Genomic DNA, 22,700 nt, shown 5'->3' with positions numbered 1-22,700 from the left:
GAATAATTTAATAATGCAACGACGGTAATAAATTAAATACGTACTCGTGAAAGGAATGATCGTTTTTTAACCGGAAACAAAACGACACATTTATCCGAACAGTATCGATACGGTCGCGCGTTTTCGCTTTTGTTATTATAACCCGTCCGTGCATATTATGTCCAGTAGGACTACGCGCAGCAATTGTATTATTATTATAATATTTTTTGTTTAATTCCTATGCCTTCGGCGGTACTTAATACTTATATAGCGTTATTGCGATTTGTATCTCGACCACATATTTATACCATACGCGATAATCACAGATTTAGCGACATAGTGTTACAGGAAGTCTATTTTCGACTCACCGAAATAATCATAAGCCCATACACGTTTAAATTTCTTATACCTATTGTTTCGGTTACCTACTTAATAATTTACTTAATTCAATATTCAATAATCTCAGTTTTTACGTCACATAATAAAAAAAAGTTGTAACGTAGGTATACAGTATTTTTATTACTTGATATAACACGGATTTTATTGATTTTCGTTATTTATAATATGATATATGTATGGTATGTCGCAATTTGTGAAAAATAAAGTAAAATACATAAAATGAAGCTATTATAGTAAATAATATACGTATTTTTATTTTTTATCTCTCTATATAGTAGGTAGGTACGTAATAATCCCTACACATTATTTCCACGTTCATAATTGAAAAAAAAAATTGAAGAAAAATTCTACTCATTTATTAATTAATAAGTATTATACTATTTAGTACAGTATTATTATAGTAGGTAATACCTATTAGTATAGGCATTATATAATTTGTAAACAAAGGTATCTACTTATATATGTACATTATCATATCTAAAATTCATGATTAAAAGATTTGGAAAACAAGATATCAACCGAAACATCACAACGACGACGTTTCCTTTGATTGGCCATCGTTTCGTAACTTAGCACAGTAGAAAATATTATTCTGTTTTATACAACACGTCGTGTAAAATCGGTTTATCGATCAATGTTCATTATTTTTTAATCTAAATAATATAAATTTTTCAATATAATGATGATCAAGAAATTGAGTACAGTCAAAATATTTATTTGAGGCTTCCTAAATTTTAATTTCGGACAAGCTTTTTGGTACACCGAATTGCAACATAATATTGTGAAATGATTAGAAGTTTTTATTACCTAATGAACGTTGCAAAAATATAGATCTGTACTACATTCACTATATGTATAGAAACTAAAAAAAAAAAATTGTTTTCTAATAGCTTTTATGTGATTTAATTTATTTGCCACAGATCACAACGCGTTATAAATAATGAAAACCAATAAAACCATGTTATACCTATAGTAATAAAAATACTTTATATTTTTCATTATTATGCAACATAAAACTGAATTCACAATGTGCAGCCCGGACACGCGGTAGATGACCCCGGAGACTGTAACGTATTATTTTTTTTTTCAATTTTGATTTATTATGTTTCTGTTGTTGTTGTACACTTGTACGCGATTCGTGATAGCACATCATCGCCGATGTGTCGACAATTATATTATTATTTACGCATATGACATATTATAATATCTGGACTAAGCGTCGCCTGTTCGATAAAAATATTGTTCGAACGCGAAAATAACGATTTCGTGCTAAACACTTATTATGGTTATTATTATTATTATATTATGTTATGAACGCGAATTGATCGCTGGGCGTGAAAGAACGTCGTCACATTGAATAAATTTAACATTTTAAAATTGTTTTAACATAGCATTATTATATATTATTAAATTATTATTACCGATCGCTTTTATTTTTATTCACATTAAAAAAAATACACGAAATTAACTCCTGATATTAAACATAATATATTTGCACCAAAAAACCCAATTGTACTCATTTATAAAAATACATGTATACACATCTAAAAAATTTAGTTAAATACGATTATCTAAAGGAAACACAAACTGTTTCACCAAATCCAAGTAAAAAGCGACACATAACATTTTGGAACTTTTTTCAATAATTTTAAATTTCAAATTAGTATTACGATTTTACGCCATTCACGTATACAACTAACAACTAATATGTTTTGATATTTGAAGATAAAAATATTAATTAATATCAACCATGTTTATTGTATGGTATATAATATAATAAATATTGTGATATTTGTTTGTGCAAAACTGTTAGAATTTTAGTTTCTATCAAAATATATCATGAAATGTTTACTCAAATACCTAAGTATATTTTAAATACTGTGAAAAATACATTAAAAACAAAATATGATTTTGAAATAGAATGGTAAAATATGCTCAATTAACTAATAAATGGTAATAATAAATGAAAAATTAATAACGAGTATGATGTTAAAAGTATTTCAATTCATAACTTTATGCAACGTATTTTTGGTGTAGATAACACAAATAATCTGATCAACTATAAAACATTATAGAAAAATTCGTAACATAAATGTAAAACCATTAGATGTTTTATGTTAAAACAATTTAGGAAAATTAATGATTTAAGATAGCTAACTCGTTTATCTGCCTGTGATAAACTAATAATTAATATAAGGTAAATAGGGATACAATCATGTGGGGAGTTGTAGATATACAATATTACAAAATACAAAATAAAATCACTTTTTAGTAGAGTTTTAGTAGCTACACTAAATTAAAATACTTACAATTTATAAATATAAATTAAATAAACCTAAACAATATACTTATATTATGCATTCATCAAAAATATATAACAGTTTCTATTTCTTTAAGTAAATAATTGTAATGTAGGTAAATCATATATTATTTAACATTAATATTGTACGAAATACGAGTATATCTTAAATTTTGAGCTGAGTCAGGAATTTATTGGTTGTTCAGTCATGTTATTTTTTTTTTTAATCATATTTTTGTGCATTAATTTCTCTTTAATTTTTAACATTGAGATTAAGGTGGTTTATGATAGCAGATTTTAATTTATAAATTTTATATTTTCTACAGGTTTTTATCTATGTTATATAAAATTGTTTTTAATTTTTGGTATTAAGCTTGAAAATGTAATTTAAGGTTCATGTGAATTGTTCTTATAGGTTACTATAACTTAAAAATATCGAAATACATGACTGAAGAAAAAAAATACTAATAATATAAACTATCTTTAGAAATAGATTCTGATCAAACAATCTCCTAGCATAGACAATTTTTTTTTGTATACTATAATTTATCACTGAATTCGGATTTAACACTTGGCCAATGACGAGTTACACTCGAAACCTACTTTACACCAGAAGCTAGTTTTCCGGTTATTTATACTAATTGGCATTGAATTAAAAACACGAAGGACCTAAATGATAGTCAATGAAATTTTGGCACTATTTTTATTGCTATAATAACATAACAGCAATATAATATTATATAATTGCGTTTTGCAGAAATGTTAGTTATACAACAACAATATTCAACCTTACTTTTTTAATAGCAACCACTTGCTATAATTTATAGTATAAATCATTTTTATTTACAAGAGACTAATGATTGACAAAAAGAGAAGTAAATTGTGCGTATAAAATTATTTTAAGGGGATATTTTTTTTAAATAAAATAACTTTGATTTTAGATAATATATAATGATATTTTTTATGTACTATTCCCATTTTATATTTTGTGTAAAAGTTATACACTTAAATAGTTGAATTCCATATCTTCACTAAGTACTATCTTAATTAAAAATTATTAAAGTGAAGCTAACAAAAATAAAATATATTATTTATTTGTTTTTTTTAATTTGTATAAAGTAATATACAATCTGTGCCCTTGGCACGATACGAATATGCGCTACAAGATTATTTACATGAAAATGTGAAGGAGGAAGCCATCCAGTGATAGCATTTTTGTTTCTTTTGTTTTTTTTTTTTCATTTTGTTCGTCTTTATTTATTTGTTATTTACTCATGTTCAAAGGCTTGAAAATTTAATGCAGTTTTTCTGAAGTAGTTGATTCTGAAATAAAAAAATATAAATATTTATTATTTATGCGTTATATTCTTCGACATTTTAAGTTCAAATTTAGACGAAATTACAATATAATATTTAAGTTATGAATAACGATTTTGATTATTTTGTTATAATACAAAAATATTATTCGTGGAGGCAAAACATTTTTACGTATATTATTATATTATTATTTTTATATTTTATACACATAATGATATTTTTTATATTTTTGGTAAACATTAATTCAACCTACTGTTGTACTCTAATTCTTATAGTAAGATAAATTACTTTAATAGCAATATCACAAAAAATATAGCTAAATATAATAACTTTGTGGTATAGACTAATTGACAGCTTTCGCTTAAAATTATTTTTCATCTACAATGGTCAATGATACTTCATTGAATAAAAATCTAACACGTCCATCGCAATTACTTGTTTGGTACCTATTGTACAGCAGAACGCATTAACCATTTTCCCACCTTTTCAATGTGTTTTAAAATTAAAAAAATGTATCTTATAGACTATTGTTAAAATTATATTAAAATCCGAAATCTATATATTTACAAGTGGTTTTATAAAAAATATCATTTTACCATTTAACACACTCACCACTATCTCAAAAATGATTTAATCGTGATATTTAATGATAATTCACTCTTATTCGCATTTGTTGGTAGAATTATAGTATGACAAAATACTTACATATTGCTATATTATTTCATGATTTTATAATTGTCTGCCTTAACGTAGATGCAACCTTAAAAGCAAAATAAGTATTGAAATTGCTTTTCCGGTTATCACAATAAATATCGGTCCTCATTAAATAAATAAATAAATAAAAAAAAATCCCAATATTAAATAATAATAATGAAAATTCGTACATGAAATATATATTCGCGTAGAGGAAAAACATTTTAAGAAACACACAACCTAAATCGTTACAATTGCTGATTCTAGAATCGCTCTGTATAAATGATATAATAGTTAGTTTGCGTGATTATATAGCTCCGTAAAACACATATACAGTTCGATAGACTGTCTTATAGTATATCTTATAGTATACGCAATACAATAATATTATAATAACCGTTGAAACGTTTATTTTTCATGATTATAATTATCATAATATTTTTTTTATAATCGTTTGTTGTCGGGCTCACTGTCTTGTAGAACGCGAACGGCCGCAAATAATTCGCCATACAATATTATGTATACGTATAATAATTTTATATGCGATAATAATACGTAGGAGGAACCTACTTAGAAACGACACGACGACGGCGGAATACGTAATTAAACGTCAGAACACGTCATTCGAGCAATATATTATAATAATATCGCGAATCTCACGGTTATATACTGCTATGTGTACGCGCGTCTCGTCGATTGTCCTGCAGATATTATTATTATTACTATTACTATTACTATATACTACGGTGTCCGTATTATTACACGCGCGTAAAACGAGACGGCGCTAACCGATGCGGTTTATTGCGCTCTGAGCGTACACAGACCATAATAATATTAATATCGTATAGTATTTAAAATATTATTATTATTATAATAACATTATTATTATCGCGTGTTTCGACACTGGCAGAATCCTCACGGTATAGGTCTACTACAAGGGCATTAGCCGTTTGGCGGCTTCGATAAGGTTAAAATATATTATGTTATATTATATTTTATTTTATCTATTTATCGAATATAATAATGCGCTGTTAATGCGCACGTATATTATATTATGTATGTGTTCGTGTGTACGAATATGGCTGGTGCCTGTATTATACTTATTACGAGTCCATTATTTAAATACAGTATATATGCATATTATTATTGTGTCGGCGCGTACCCCATACAATAAAATCGTACAAGGCTATCAAAATCGCGTGTTTAATTGATATCTGTACACGATATAATATATTATCATAAGCTATAATAGATTTCGTACGGATAATCTCGAAATATCATTAACGAATAATTGTGAAACACGTGATTCGACGGGCGGTTGCATTACGATATTATTATTGTACTTATACTTCACACCACATCTGACTATGCAGTGCTGTCGCATTTTTTTTTTATGGGGAGGCGAATTTTTTTTTAATTTTTCCCTTTGAAAATAGTGTACGATGAGATAAAAACATAAACCAATTTAAAGCAGTTACAACAGTATTAAATAAAATACTATTATCGATGTGTAAATATACTATTTCGTTTAAAAATTATACGCCTATAGGTATCATAATATTAATAATATTATCTTAGTCAATGTTTTGATTTTAAAACTATTAAAGTAATTGTTATAATAAATCAATACGAATGTTGAAATTTAAATAACATGTCGGTTATGTACTTAGAAAAAATGTATGTGTCTTCTTATTGATTTTCTCACGTTACTATTTAAATCTAAGAGTCGTGTATACAGTGAAATTTCCAGATACATCACCTAGCGATTAATATACCATTTTATTTTTTTCTTCGAGCAATGGAATTTTTAGTTCTCTGTTTCTCCCGGTTTCAGAGATAAACATAATTGTGTCTTCTGTGGGTTCAGGTTTTGCTTGTAACACATATATTATTGTGTCAATGCTCATACAGGTTGCAACTCTGTGGATTCAATTTGTTATCAAGTATTACTCTTGTTGTAAAACGTCGGTTCAGTAGTATAGACTTTATAATATTATATTAATAAAAATGGTCAATCATTTTTACACTTAAACAATTTTTTGACCCTGTCATACACAAATTCCGTGTTAATTCTACGAAAACCACCCCTTCTCTTGTTTTTGTCAAAGCCATCATCTTTGATGTAGGTATTGTCATTAATGTAGTCTGATTTGTATCTGTCCTAGTGTCCTGTATTATACACTTTCACTGGTCTAAAGTCAAATTATTTTACCAAAAGTACTCTTTCGACTTGATATTTAATATGATGGTAGATGTTTATTTTCTCATATAGCTTGTAAGTATGGCATAGCAAAGATATCAGCTTGTGTGGTCGTAATTAATGAACTTTAATAGCTATTGCTTGGTTTTAGTACCAGTAATTTATATTGGCTCTATCATAATTGTATACATATAATGTATAATTCATCTTTTTTAAAATATCATTCTTCTTAGAATTCCTGATTTTTAAATTAATTTTTCTGTACATTTTTTTTACTACTTGCATTTTTAAAGTTAAATTTATTTTTGAACTTTATATGTAATATGTGTTTGATTATTATAATTAATAAGGTGATCGAGTCTATTTTTATTCATAAGAATTGTTCAATGTCCAAGTCAAACTAAAATTAGTGATACTGATATACTGCATTGTAACACTTATATTTTTGAAAGAGAAAAATTTTTAAAAGATGGATAATATGTGATTAGTATTGAAATTTACTATACGTATAATGTATTTTTATTAAATTTTGTAATTGTCAGTATTTTTTAAATACATATTTCTTATATATATTTATAAAAACTAAATATAATATATTTTATATTTTCAATACTAACCCTTAACGTACTATTATGTATTTTAAATACTCGTACATTTATTGCACGTGGTGTTTATATTAATTATTATTTATTATTATAAATAATACAAACACTACGTGCATTTTTTTTCATTTGTTTTTTTGATTATTTTAACATGTAGGCTCTTATAAATACGGAATGGTTATTAAATATGCAAATCAATAACATAAATAATTTTTTTTTAATAAATCGAAAATAGTGTAATAATTTTAGATTTAAATTGAAAATACATACAACAAACATACAAATTTAGGTATCTACATAATATATTATGAAGTGTATTGTTTAATGAAAAATGTTACGGTTCTAGTTTTGTACGAACAACGGAAAGGTTTATAGGCTTATAGCTTTTAATATAATATTGTACTATTATTACTTTCATGATAATATAAATTATTACAAACATTGTTCCAAAAATAAAATCTTAATATTACTAAAATATTTAAAGATATTGATCGGTTTTTTGTTAAAATAACAACCCTATCTATAATATTGTATTGTGCGGTGTTTGTGTGTACACGTTTTAATAACAATATTTATCCATTAACAACCTATTATTATATTATCTACCACGGCACAATAAATGGGCGCTAAATGTGAATTTATATAATAGAATTGAGTTAACAAATATTACAATATTGTTGTTATGATTATTAATGATTATTAACCGATTTAAAAGTTACAATTAGATTTGGCACGGACTTTGACCGTGATTAAAATTACAAAGGTTATTTATTTTTTAAAACACAACGCAAGTGCCATTAGTTTTGCCTTATATAATTTGGTTATATTTATGGCTATCGATCTGAGAGAAAATGTTTAGTTTAATTCACACATTATAATCCATAGAAATTCTATATTGTAAAAACTGATAAATTATATTTTAAAAGGGTGAATTGATTGATATTATAAAAACAATTATAAATTTTAGTACAATAAATTATTCTATATGATTTTTTTTCAATTTTTATTCAGAAGCAGCGGGTAAGTGTTGATGAATACACTTAAATAATCATTCAATCGTTAATATTTTTTTAAAAAAATATTCTAAGATTAGTTAAAAAAAAGTTTTTTCTCATCACTCGATATAGGTACATCAACATTTTTAGAAAATTTAAATAAAAAATAACGGTTGCTATTCCAAAAAAAAACCAAAACAAAATAATATATAAACAATACAAATTAAAAAGTTTATTTTGTAATACAATATGCATATGACTTAAGCATTTTAAGCTCCTGTTATAAAATCCTTTTTTGAAAACGTACGCATTTAAAGCTGCAAAATGTATAATGTTTTATTTTTGTTGAAAAAAAAGCATTGTGCAGATGAACAGTTTGTTCATTAATTTATATTATATTATATAAATTTGAAAGCACGTAATAAATTAACGATTGAAATCGTTTAAATCAGAGTCGACGTATAAATAACAATAATTGTCGGTCTCGGTTTGACGGTGACTTACTACCATTCTAAATTCTTTTATTATCACTACCCCCAGTACCCTCTTTTCGGAAGTATTAGTATCTGTACATAGTATATGCGCATATATTATAGATCAATACATGCCTACTCCATAAGAACAATTAACAGCAAATAACATCATCGGTATTATACGACGAAGGAAGAAGATCGGAGAACCATAGCTGACTTATCGCTCAGGTCATGAGTGAAAAGGAGCGCCACGAAAGGGAAAGACAAATAAATTATGTAATTAATAAGAAATTATTATTTTAGGTCAATAATCAAAAATAAGAGGATAATTAATCCTCCAATAAATTGTATAAAATTGATTTTATTTACGAAATATGTAAAATTGATTGTATATCTTAATCAATAAACGATGCTCGTGGGGGGCGGTAATGTGCAAACGCGTCTCCCCTGTAAAAAAATAAAAAAATTAAAGGTACCCCATATGAATTTATGATAGCCGCATCTGCAGCAACTCATTATACTACGCTCCACTAACCCACTTCAAATATTTACTATAATATAATGTTACTAATTGAAACCAAATACACGAGACGACGCATTATATATTAATTATTTCGAGTTATATTTCGGTTTCATAAATCACAGCAAATTTGCATAATATTTATTATTCAACACGTCTTGTGGGCGTGTTAAATTGTTAATTTGCCAACAGCTACAATCACGGGTTTCAGAAAATCATTTCTGATTTAGAACGGTTGAATTGCATTTTTAACTCCAATATACTGTTTGAGTGTACCTTATTATTCCTTATGCCTAAGCCTTCGTTAAATAATTATCTTGACGTTTTAACTACCTGCGGAATATAAGTACACACAATTTTGTTTTATAATAGGTAATTCCAGTGAAGTAAATCAATGATTTTGAATGTAGAATTGTTTACCCGACGCCGTGCATTGCATTATACACTCTTAGTATTTACATTCTAAAAGAGATTCCAGTACAGTTTTCGTCACGATTACCTACAGGCTATGTGGCGGTAGGTAACTATTATTTTTAATTAGCGATAGTACGGCGGCGTTTCATTAATAATTTGCAATTTATTATCGGATTACTGATTGCAAAGGCATGAAGTTTAATAATCAATCGAGAATAAAATACTGTTTAAAATAATTTTTGAAACAAACAATTTTTTTTTACTTTTATCTTGATGAGGGGTATATTACGTAGGTATATTACGATTAACAAATTAACGGGCACTGTTATATAATAATTATCGGATTTACGGCGTTCATCCCAATAACTGATGGTCGTAGTTAAGGTGAAAGCTGTACGTGCCTGAACTCTATGCTACAATATTATGGTTTTGTCATCAATGACATATTCTATTAAACCGTATATTAAATCCGTTACCCAATAGATATATTATACTTAAATCGGTGCAATATAAATTTGAAGCAAAGGAATTCAATTTAGAAGCCATATGTGGAACCACCATATAAATTTCAAAAGAAGAGAAAGTTTGTCATGTATTTGTTTGTCTAAAAATCAGACCATCACTATCGTTCGTTTTAATCCAAATAAATGTATATTTTAGAATATATACCTATGTTAAATATTAAATTATAGTATTAAACATATACCTAGTATAATACATTTGTATATGGTAGGTATATTCTCAGACATCAGTGTTTAACGTACGATAATATTTATTGTTTAAGCCTCAAATTTGTACGATATATTTTTACCATTTTATAAACAACTAGATATTAAAATTAATAATAATAAAATAAATATTTTTGTTTCATTTGAGTGCAGATAATGTAGATTTTTAATTTTAAATCTAAAACATGATAATATAGATATACGTCTTTGTCTTTGATGCACAAAGTTTATTATTTAAATGATTTTGCGGAAAAATTCCAAATTTTTCCTAATTTTTTTTCTAGTTTTTTTCCGGCTATTTTGATAAAAGTACTAGAATGGTTTTACTTTTGATCCTATAAAAAATCAACTATATCCAATTTTTTAACCCAAAATGTATCCTCAAAATTCAAGGAATCACAGCATTATTACTGCTTTAAAAGGTGATAAAAAAACAAACGCACACCATTGTAAAATCAATACGTCCATCACTCCGCTCAGAATCTAAAATTATCACGAAATAAGTAGAAAACTACTAAGTAGGTACATCATATTATACTTGCCACATATTATAAATGTTTTCAAAAGTACATAAGCTGACAGAAAAAAATTTAATAAGTTATAAGTTTATAACACAAGGTTGAACACAATCACCTTGTAGGTGCCTACTACATACGCGTATGAAGAATCTGCATATAAAATAGATTACAATAATAAACTTGAGTCTCAAAACGTAAAGCTGGATTAAAATAAAATACTCCTATACCCAAAGGTTAAAATTATAATGAGTAACGAGAAACTAAAGTTAATCTCGTACACGTGCAGATGATCGATGTACCTTATATCGTATAAAACTGAATACAATTTCACGGACAGCGCGAGGTAGGTACCTATACGTATTTTCTCTGTGTACGTATATGTATCAGCATCATAAACCAATTTTTGGAACCCGAAAGTTATTATTACAATGTTTTGCATAATTTATCACGAGACAAAAAGTCAGGAGATACATTGTAAAAATTAAAAATCATCTTATGCGTTTATCAAATATAATAAAGAATATACTAACTATATATTTATATATATGCACACGGTAGAAGAGACCTCGAGCCGCAAATGACTTAAAATCTATTCGTATATAATTTTATTCTATGGTTTTCGAATGTTTTCCAAATGGCTTCCGAATTCAATTTTGTTTACATGCATGAATTTTCAATTGAAAGTTAAAATATATTATATTAACAATCAGTACGATTTAAGGAGAAAAAAAGAAAATATTCATGAATATTTATATACATAATATCAAATATAGATAAAGTCTTAATGTGTGTTATAGACGTTATAGTACATCGATGAATGGCGTTATCTATTTCCAACTTCAAATTTTATTAAATATGTAATATGGCAAATGAAATATATAAAACCTGAAGAAAGAATCTGATAGAAGTATCCGAAACATAATTCTACTACTGATAATATCGTGCAGAACGTATTAAAAATATATATATATTATATAGCATTCCTCTGTCGAGTCACTCTATGATGCTCTAAAACTCTATAATAGATTCATTTCAAACGTTTAATACGATTTTAAATATAATAGTTTCATGAATATTTTATAACGTTAATGTACCCTCTAGTATTTTTGTATGGAATAAAAGAAAGGATTCGGTTAAAGAAACGAAACAAAATATCGTCTAACGTTTTTCTCCGCCGTAAGTTAATTGTTTGTTGATGTAACACAGTGCACATTTTTTTAAATTTTCTTCGAGTTACGTTCACATAAATATTGAATACTCGCATGAATCTGTTGTCGTTACGTATTATTACTATAGTTATAACTCTAACATTCGGGGTAGGATCGATCGATAATCGTCGTTAAGGGTGATTTAGATTCACCATTTGTTATAACTATAGTAAAATATATTACGTTATAAGTATAGCGCACACCATATATATATATATATATATATATATATATTTAAACTCGGTGATGGTAGTACGATATAATATATACCTACGCGCGGCGTGATTGTGGACCGCACATTAAAAGCAAGTACTTACCCATAAGCTATAATAATATATTATTAGTTATAATACCACACAATGAAATACTTCGAACTAAAGATTTTCGATCCGAAATTGTGAACTGATCGATATCTATAATTGATAACAAGTCAATTTTACGACGATTGTATAATGCTACATTATACATTTTTTTTAAATTTATCTGCATGGCTTTAATGCATTTTTTTTATGGACATAACATTTGTCACCAAAATTATGTTCTTCCAAATTTATCTAGGTATTTCCATTTCCCATCGATTCACTTTCCACAAAACCGATAAAACGTACCAAAGTTTTTTTTACAAAACTTTCTAATCTAATTTCCAATTATAAAAGAAAAACAACTTTTATAATTGTGATACTCGCAAGTCGCAGTAGGTACTTCTTGTAATGACTTGACCGTTTTGATAATAGTAACAATGATTGTATATCTATTAATTATTCCAATATACATTATTATTTTTACTTTTATTTATACTTCATTATCCATACGCCCTGTCACAGTGGCTGTAAAATTAAGATGGGCACGATTTACCTCTAAGACAATAACTGTTTACAGCCACTGCGGCTAGTCGTATGTGTATGGACTTTTATTGATTAATTATTATTTATATTTATTTTTTTAAAGTAATACACATTCATTTTCAAAATAACACCATTAGTGTAATAATACACATATTATATGCTAAGTGATTAAAAATTAAATCGCGACAATGAAAACTGATGAAAGAACCTAACCCCAATAACCATTGATTTATTGATGATACTTTGAAAATAATATTATAAATGTAAGAGAATTCCTTTTTTGGTGAATTGTTAACGACCACGGCTGAAGGCAGTTGTACTTATAGTAATGCCGGGTACACTGCTTCATTATGGTGGAAAAGTGAATTGACCTTTTTAAAATTTCGGGAATAGGATACCGACCCTTTTAAAGTTGTTTTGTAAAAGTGAATCAGCTAAAAGGGAATAGTATCATTTTGACGGAATAGAATGTAGCTCATAATTATATTCTCTATTTAACTAGCTTTTCTGATATGTCGAGTGAATTTCCATGATTTCGAAAGGAATACTTTTAAACAGTACGTTCCATGAGTTTTTTATCACCGTAAATACCTATTGGGGCTTTCTGTTTTAATTTATTAAAATACCATTTTTCAGTTATCTATAAGAGTATAATAATATAATTTTATTTAAATGGATCGCGCCGTATACGTGTATAATTAGGTGACTAATATTATAATAATATAATATTAAGTACCTATGTAGTTAGTTGATATCGTACTACAGTATAATTGATCAACCGGTAATCCATTCAGTACATGTGGTACCTATACTTAGTGTTTATTATTATTTTTTATGACTCGCAAAGTTGTAAATATTATAACGGCGCAAATAATAATTGCCACAAAACAGGAAATTACAATAACTTATCATTATAATATTATGTATGATTGGATAACGAGGTAGGTACCTTCACACGCGTTTCAAACGTCAACGCATCAGCGCCATTTAAGACCCGCGAGGAAGGTAAACATTTGCGTATTTAAAATCTGTATATTATAGTAATTAGGCCCGCGACCTCATAATATTGGCTTGCATATTTTAGCCTGTTTATAAAGTTATTATTGTTTTTAATCTGTGAGGTGATTTGTGCTGCTTTGTATATTATGTATTACATATTATTAATCGTAAGCGTATACAATTCGCATTGAAATAATGACCGATTTACATGCAGTAACAAAGTACTTATTATGAGTACTCTTTGTTCGCGTCAACAGTTATTTCATAAATAAAAAAATATTCTGATTTAACAATAATTACAATACACGATTATTACGAATTAATGATACGGTATAACATATTTTGTTTTTTAGTATATTATATACCTATTATATATATACAACACCAGCTGAAAAATAATCACTGATAATATTAGAAATGTCAAATTTCAAAAAATGTATTGCTAGAAATGTCTAAAAGTAATATAACTTTTAATTTTAAATACAACCTCATATTTGTTCATTGATATTATTAAAGTTTGAAATAATTTTAAACTAAACTTAGGAATATATTTTATTAGTTTCACTATTCTTAATCTTAGTAATAAACTCAGTATATACATAGATATATATTATTATTATTTAATTATTAATAAACAAAATATATGCTAACATAAACAATCGTTAAGTAATTGCTTAATGGAAATTTCCTACTAATATCACTATACTAATAATCTTAATATCATACAAAACATCCCATTATATCTTCTTGGCAATATAATTATTATAATTTGAGTTAGCCATTCACTATCACGTTTTGTAAACATTTTTTTTTTCTATTACCGTTTTAGTCTAATAACAATAACCAGTGTATAATACTACAAGTACAAACTTTAATAGGACGTATACCTACGACGTGTCGTTATACGTGCATTATACGTACCTCGTGTTGCTTTGGACTCAGTGCATCTGTATAGATTCTATAAGGATTATTGTTTTGAGCCGCGACGCAATTTTTCTGCGGACGTGGTATGTTAGGATCATTTTTTAAGTAGGTACCAATAGGAACAAGCCATCGAAGTGTTACACGAGCGCAATAGTTTTAGAATTAAAATATTATTGAAAAAACATAAAAATGAGATGTGCTTTTTACGTTTCTGTACTCGTATTCTATAGAAACGTAATATATCGCGATGCCGCTAAACGTCAATCGTTTAAACAAACCGTATAATATCAGTCAGTCGACTTTAACATGGGCAGACGTTTGCCGAGACACAGAGTAAATATTTCGTTTAAAAATACCACGAAATCGACGTTTCTACAACTCTGAGTGTAGACGCATTAAACTATTAAAATTATAAAATAATAATATTATGAAATCGATATCCAAACAGTAAATGTTTACACTTTATCAAAAAAACTACGTATTATTACATACCTACATAATAATAAACGCCTCAAACCTCAACGAATATCGGTCAAACATATTATTGTGTCATTGAAACGGAGACTTTACACGACATATTTTGCATTCTCTTTAACGATCCTGTTACGTTTTAAATAGTATTTCTAGACTTATAGTATGCACACGTCATAATGATGAATTGACACGTTTGAGTTTAAAGCGCTGTACACTGAACGCTGTCCAGTCAACCCGCTTACATTATACAATTGATAATATTATAATAATATATACGCATCAAACTGCATGGTATTATAATATTGTGTGCAAATATACGTGAAACTCGAGCTCCCTCCCTACTGTGTAATCAAATTGTAAAGTCGCCTGAAACATATTTCAAAAACAAATTGAATATTTATGCGCTTACACGTTTATGGTATTTAGAACAATAATAATTATTGCTATAGAGTATAGTATACGATTTTATTTTATGCAACGAATATTGTCTATCGGAACACGACAAAGGGCGAGCGGTGACTTGTATTAATTTCACTTTCATTGCGTAACAATATATAAGGCCGATATTCGATACCTGCATGTGTAGTACTCGTATAATGCTTTAAGCCGAAGTCTGCAGAAAAAAGTGGGTGTCTGTTTATTGTTATTGCAGATGTATTCGAAAGCGACGAAACGACTTGTGATGAGTTGTTTTTTTTTTGTTTTGTTTTTTAGATATTTACTACAACTTCCGGACCGTAGGTGGTGATAATCACTTAAGTATTTCCGGTGGCGGATTTAACAGTCGTTTAGTTTGCAAATGTTTACGGGGCCCCTTCGAAACTTTTGGTCTATAAAGGCTATTTTTAGTGAATATATTATTATTAGAGTACCTACAATATTTCACTTTACAAATTACACACCTTTGCGACGAGATTCTACTCACGAATGTTCACCTAATATATACTGTAATTTAACTGTTGTATAAACTATTATTATATTAAAGTCAGCCACCGTAGCCAACTTCGTAGTTTGTACTTTTTACCATCAATTCACGTCGATGTCGTGTATAAATTATATATTTACAAGATTTGCCCGAATATAATCAGCTATAATACATATCTATGTATATTGTTGTGATGTATTATTTCAGGTTTTTTTTTTATATCTTAACGTGTCTTTAATCGTCACGTGTAGACAATCTTAGGAATTGCATCCGCTGACGTAAAACGCGAGATAACAATATTTCAGCGGTTATAATAGTATTTAAGTATTATCATTCATTCAACACCATTTCCCGACACACGTGGTGTTGACAGTTTTTAAAATTGAATGAGTGAATTAGCAATTAAGAATGTGCTTACGCAATAATACTATGGTTTAGAAACCAAAAATTATAAACACATTTTTCTCACAATCATTTTATTGGTCATTGGGTAAACCAAGGTCACAATATAAAATTCCACATTTATTTTTTTTCTCAAAAACGAACAACCCATTTTTGAATACTAACTCATATTATGTTAGAGAGGAATAAAACGTTTTACAATTGAATAATACAAAATATATATTATAAATAATATTGATTTTAAATTAGTTTGCATACATTTTATTCTATGTTTACCTGATATTTCTTATAATTAAACACTATTTTTATTTGTAAAAAAAAAAAATTGAACCAATAGAAAAACATCATAATATTGAATATTTTCATAATCCTTAATTTATAATAATATATAATTATGATTACCTTATACTTTTCATAGGTTATTAATTTTATTAAATATTATTTAGTACTGTTACGTGGCGTAAATGCAATACAAATTAAACTGCATATTATACCGTATCGGAAAATTTTAAATTATTGCGTTACACTTAATAATATAAAATAACAGACTATGCGAATATTCAACCGGCAATAGTCGATAAAAGTATTAAAGTATTCGATTTAAATATTATTTTACCCACAGCGCAAAGGTATCGGCCTACCGAGTTTTAGGATTTATAATTATTTATTACAACTACAAAAGCTACTTTGCGGTTAAATAATTCCTTTCAATTACGTTTTCTAGTAATGTTTGATGTTTGTTCTAAATTATCATCGTCATAAAAAACTCAATTAAATTATTCGTTGACGCCCATCATCCTGTAGAAATATTATTGATACGATATGATTGGTCTGTACGTGTTATTATTGTATTATGATATTATTGGTAATCAAATGCGCATGTAATGTGTATCCTCATTGGCAGTATTGTGGACAATTTGTTATCGGCAGAACTGAGTGTGTGTACACATATACATAATAGTATATACCTATTTATGCTTATTTAAATCGTCCGCAATAAACAATAAACTGACGATTAATATTATTATAATATGTCCTATTGATGTATTCCACTTAGTCTGCCGTTTGGCACTAAATTTATAATTTTAATAATATTATGTTCCTATTTATACAAACAAACCAATTTATTTGGTTTTATGTCAAGAAATATAAACGACGCTCTGATCTTACGAAGTCTCGATTCGTGATTGGGGACCGATCCAAAATGTCCAGTCGACCTTTGAGTGCAATTTAGTATGTTAAGAAATCGCATAATGTCTCAACGCTTAATATTTGCATGTCACGCGAATATCTTGTCGGGATTCTACTTGGATTTTTCAAACATAATTAATATATATATACATTACATATTTACATCTCATTAATATAATACAATTAAATGTAATAAATTCTAAAAAATCCTCGTAGAGAGGCATGCGAATAGCCGAATAATATTAACAGTGACTGCAGATAACCAATGTGCAAACTACTTTTAAGAGCCGCTGAGAGTATGGGCGCATCGCAATGGCCAATGGACAATGAAACGGACGATGCGTTTCGTCGGGCTGAATGTGTTTATTATATTATATTATGTGGTCTAAATGGAACTGTATAATAATATTGTCTATAGTCAATGAATGGTGACACTTTGTCGACGCTTAAACAATTCGATCGAAAGTCGTCGGGTATCGGACTGTACGTGGCGGTGGTGGCTTTCGGAAAATTGTTATCGGCGATGAACCCAGTAAAGCTATATCTTAACCCGTGTGCTTTGACCGCCAACCGCATTGTTTGAGACGATATTCAACTTGGCGCCGTATTTCTCGTAATCCGTGTAGACCGTATAATTTTCAACGGTGTTATTGAATAAATAATGTTCACGATCGTATTTCGAATTATTCACATTACCGTTTGTTATCAAAAAATCGAAAATATTAAACATTTGATTTATTTTTATTTATTATTTTTTAAATAAATATAAATTTTTTATCATTGGTAAAATTCTATAAAGTAAATTATCATATTATAACGTGTGATAACACGGTAGAAATCGATACAAACATCAATACCGATATTACGGTATACATGCATATAGACACGAAGGAATAGTGAGTTATATCGCCCTATGGTTTACAAGCGAGTCGTGACGATCGGGCAATAGCAACAATAGGTCAGTTTCGTGAAACCGTTTTCTTTGCTTCCTGTAATTTCTCGACTCACACTGTTTTTCGGGGGGTATTTTTTATTCGTTTATCGTATATCGCCGTGGAGCAACAAAATATCGGTAGTGAATTTCAAATCTATAAATCACGTTACGAAACTTAACCCCCTCCGACCCAACGGCGCATTTTTTTAAAGATTACGGAGCTTCAAGATAGGCGCGCAACATGCACAAAGTATTCTATACATAATACCATACACAGATCCGTTGTGCTGCTGTAGGAATCGACAGTTTCGTATTACGACTCTGCAGCCGTTATTTATATAAATTATAAATTATAATTTATGTATTTATATTTACATACCCCCACCTATTACACTGTGGCTATGGGATAGAAAAATCTGAGATTGATATCGGTAAAAGTAATAAGGTAGGCGCAGGGCCATATTTACGCAAGGACATTATGGATATATGTCCAGGGCCCATGCAGACTGAGGGCCCACGTACTAGATTACATTTTTAAAATTTTAATTGATCCTTTAATTTAATTTATGATTTATAATAATAGACCCATTCAATATTTTGTCCAGAGTCTCAACAATTCTAAATCAGCCACTGGGTATTATCGCGTATTACCGTCGACACATGATGGCCGCGATTTCGACGTCAATCACTGTATAGGCAATGCAAAAGACGTGTGTCCAATGTTATTGCTGTACATCGCGTTGTCATGGAAAGTCAGGCGTATTGTTATAGTTTATTACTCGTCGAGTTCCATAAATGCATACGCGTAGTAGGTACACAACCAATACCCGACGGTTGTATATTTAACTATAATATAAAACGTATATATTATAAGTGGTACGACAACCATATACGTTACCTCCTCCGAACAGCGGTTCGGCCAAGTTGAGCAACATTCTCGTCGTCGGCGGTCGGTTTAAACCGAGCGATTTCGGACCAAAAAAGTCCAAAACGGATTTGTACACGAACCGCATGAGTTATATTTGCCCGCTATACCGATAAATCGTGTTATTCTATGTCCACGATAAGTGACGTCGTGGTATTGACGGGGAGCACCGACTACTAGCGACGACGACAGCGATTGTTGTTTTTCGTTATTGCCGCGATTGGCGACACAGACGACAAACTGTCGGCCAACCGACGGGTTCTCGCGAAACGATGTCCACGATTTTAACAACAACAATTGCAACAATATATTTTTATTATATCGTATCACCGATTTCGCGATGATGTCGCGATTGTCGTAGATTTAGTGCGCGCGCGATCGGAAATCTACGGTCGACACTACGCGGTTTTTGAAATTTTAAAAGAGAATATTATTATGATGATGGTCGTAATCGGCGACGACAAGCGGAAAAATAGTACCCCGTGGCGTACGCGACGCGACTGCTGTCAATGACGATACGTGTGCGACAATAATTATTAGCGTTTATCAATATATATATATATATACGTTATAACTTACGTCTTACGAGCTATACTAAATACTGTATTGTACTATTTATATGTACAGAGTGTGTCTCGTGGCTCATTCTCTTTCTGCTTTTTGATCGGTATAATATATTTATGATATCGATTTTTTATTTTTTTCAAATTCATCACCGCGTTAGAAATTCCAACTACAGTGTAAGTTTATATGATACGCACACAACTTAATAGACCAAAAGTCATTAACCTAGAAAATCAGTTAAGTGCGTTAAATGGATCACACTCTATACTTACACGGAGTTATTACAATTTTCGTTGTCATGAACCATAAACAAATTTGTCATAATTATGTTATACACACGTGAACGCAGTTATCTAAAAATACCAGCTATTATTATAATATTACATTTAATATCTACATTTAGTATATTTAATCAATTATATAATATGTGTGTAATAATAATTTTTTAACATTAGTCTTTATATTTAGCAATCTGTTACAAATTGAACAGTTGTAAGAAATAATTGTTAAACGATTTTTCTTATGGCGTTCTATGTATTTAATAGTTGAGTTAATCGGTTAAAGGCTATATTTAAATTTTAAATCGTATTATTATTGTTGGCATAATCCTGATTATATTGTAAGATTTTTATATTTTTCTACCTGTCTGTTATGTCAACGTTCATATTTTCGTTCCGTTGACACATCAGTAATAGCGTTGTGTATTAAAAAAATTATGTGTTGGTGTCATTACGATGCCGAGACAACAACAACACGACTGTATTATATTGTAATAGGTACAGCATACAGAGTAACGTATCATCGATTTTAAGTACAAAAGCCGCAGTACTATAAAATATGTTTGTTATCATACGACAACTTAATAAATTGTCTTATTTTAAAATTCTCGGGAGAGCTAAAAAGAATGTGATTTTTTTTTTAAATTATGCATAAAGGAAAGCCATTAAAAATGCTGTAACTTACGACAAACGGTTTATGTACAATAAGTCTTAGTGTATTTTTTTAACGTAACAATATTATAGACTTAAAACACAGACTCGTATACCAATTATTTATTAAACATAGCATAGTATAAATAGGAATTATATTTGAAACCATTTGAGTATTTTTTTTTCTGTACTATGATACTTTTAATATATTTTGAATACTATTAAAGCTTCCTGTTAACACTCATCGTTCATACAAACTAATACTATTCAGGTAACCCACTAAGTGCTACAAAAGAATTTTTGTAGGGACCTACTCTCTCCATAATAATATTTTCCATGGGCGGTCATCAATGAGCGACTTCCCCTTCTAGTGGGGGAGGTGATGGTATTTAAGCGAATTAAAAAATGAACTTTTCTTAAAAGTAGTTCATATAAAAAAATCTAAGAAATGCGTATATAAACACAGTTTTTTTTTTATATTAGACATATATAAGTTCACATTTTGACAAAATAGCAGAATGCTTCTTATCCCCTTTATGCATTAAATTAATTTTGTTTCAGGTTGGATTTATCTAATTGATTATGTACTCAATGCTCTGTTTGTTGTCTTACAGCTCGAAAGCCCTCATAATTGTTAAAAGTATAGCTGTTTCATTTGATATATAGATCCATACCATAATTGGAAAATTCCGTGTCCTTTGTTGGACAAATTTAAATTAATTTCTCAACAAAAGCTTCTATTGACAGATATAAAGGTTAGTGGGAAAAATATTTTAATCTGTTACCAACATTTCTGAAAGTGTGACTATAGTTTTTATAGTGTTAAAACAATTTTTTTTAAATTTTTTTTAATCAATTTTGTGTTAAATAAAAGACAACATTTAACTTTAACATTAATTATTAAAACATAAGTTACTGCTCTATGCGTGGCTAATTTAAACTACTATAAACGATATAATTATAGGTATGTAACCTATTGCATACACTACGAGTATTAAATAGTTTTAAAATTTCAAAGTTGGCTTCCATAACATTGAATTGTCAAATGAGTTAGAGTGAATATAATTTTAAACTATATCTATGTGACATACATATATAAAATGATTTACATTAGGTCAAACAATATTTAAAAATTAGCATAATAATGTTATCACTTATCTGTTAGGAATAACGTAAATATAATAAAACGTAATCAGTAATAATCATTTAATAAACGTTTGTTCTTATCTTTCAATAATTTTAA

The 22,700-nt window shown here is 28.5% G+C and overlaps 1 protein-coding gene across 1 annotated transcript in view; it reads right to left on the bottom strand.

Moving 5' to 3' along the window:
- LOC132926513 (scavenger receptor class B member 1-like) overlaps nucleotides 1-20,375 on the bottom strand; it is a 95,520-nt gene extending 75,145 nt beyond the window's left edge. The window contains exon 1 of the mRNA XM_060990877.1: nucleotides 19,938-20,375. Coding sequence (XP_060846860.1) covers nucleotides 19,938-20,052 — 115 coding nt within the window. The 5' untranslated portion in view covers nucleotides 20,053-20,375. The remainder of the gene's footprint in view (nucleotides 1-19,937) is intronic.
- Nucleotides 20,376-22,700: the final 2,325 nt, after the last annotated feature.

Source organism: Rhopalosiphum padi, chromosome 3 (genome assembly GCF_020882245.1).
Source record: "Rhopalosiphum padi isolate XX-2018 chromosome 3, ASM2088224v1, whole genome shotgun sequence".
NCBI lineage: Eukaryota > Metazoa > Arthropoda > Insecta > Hemiptera > Aphididae > Rhopalosiphum > Rhopalosiphum padi.
Note: the sequence above shows the minus strand (reverse complement) of the source record. Positions and strands in the feature narration are given on the sequence as shown.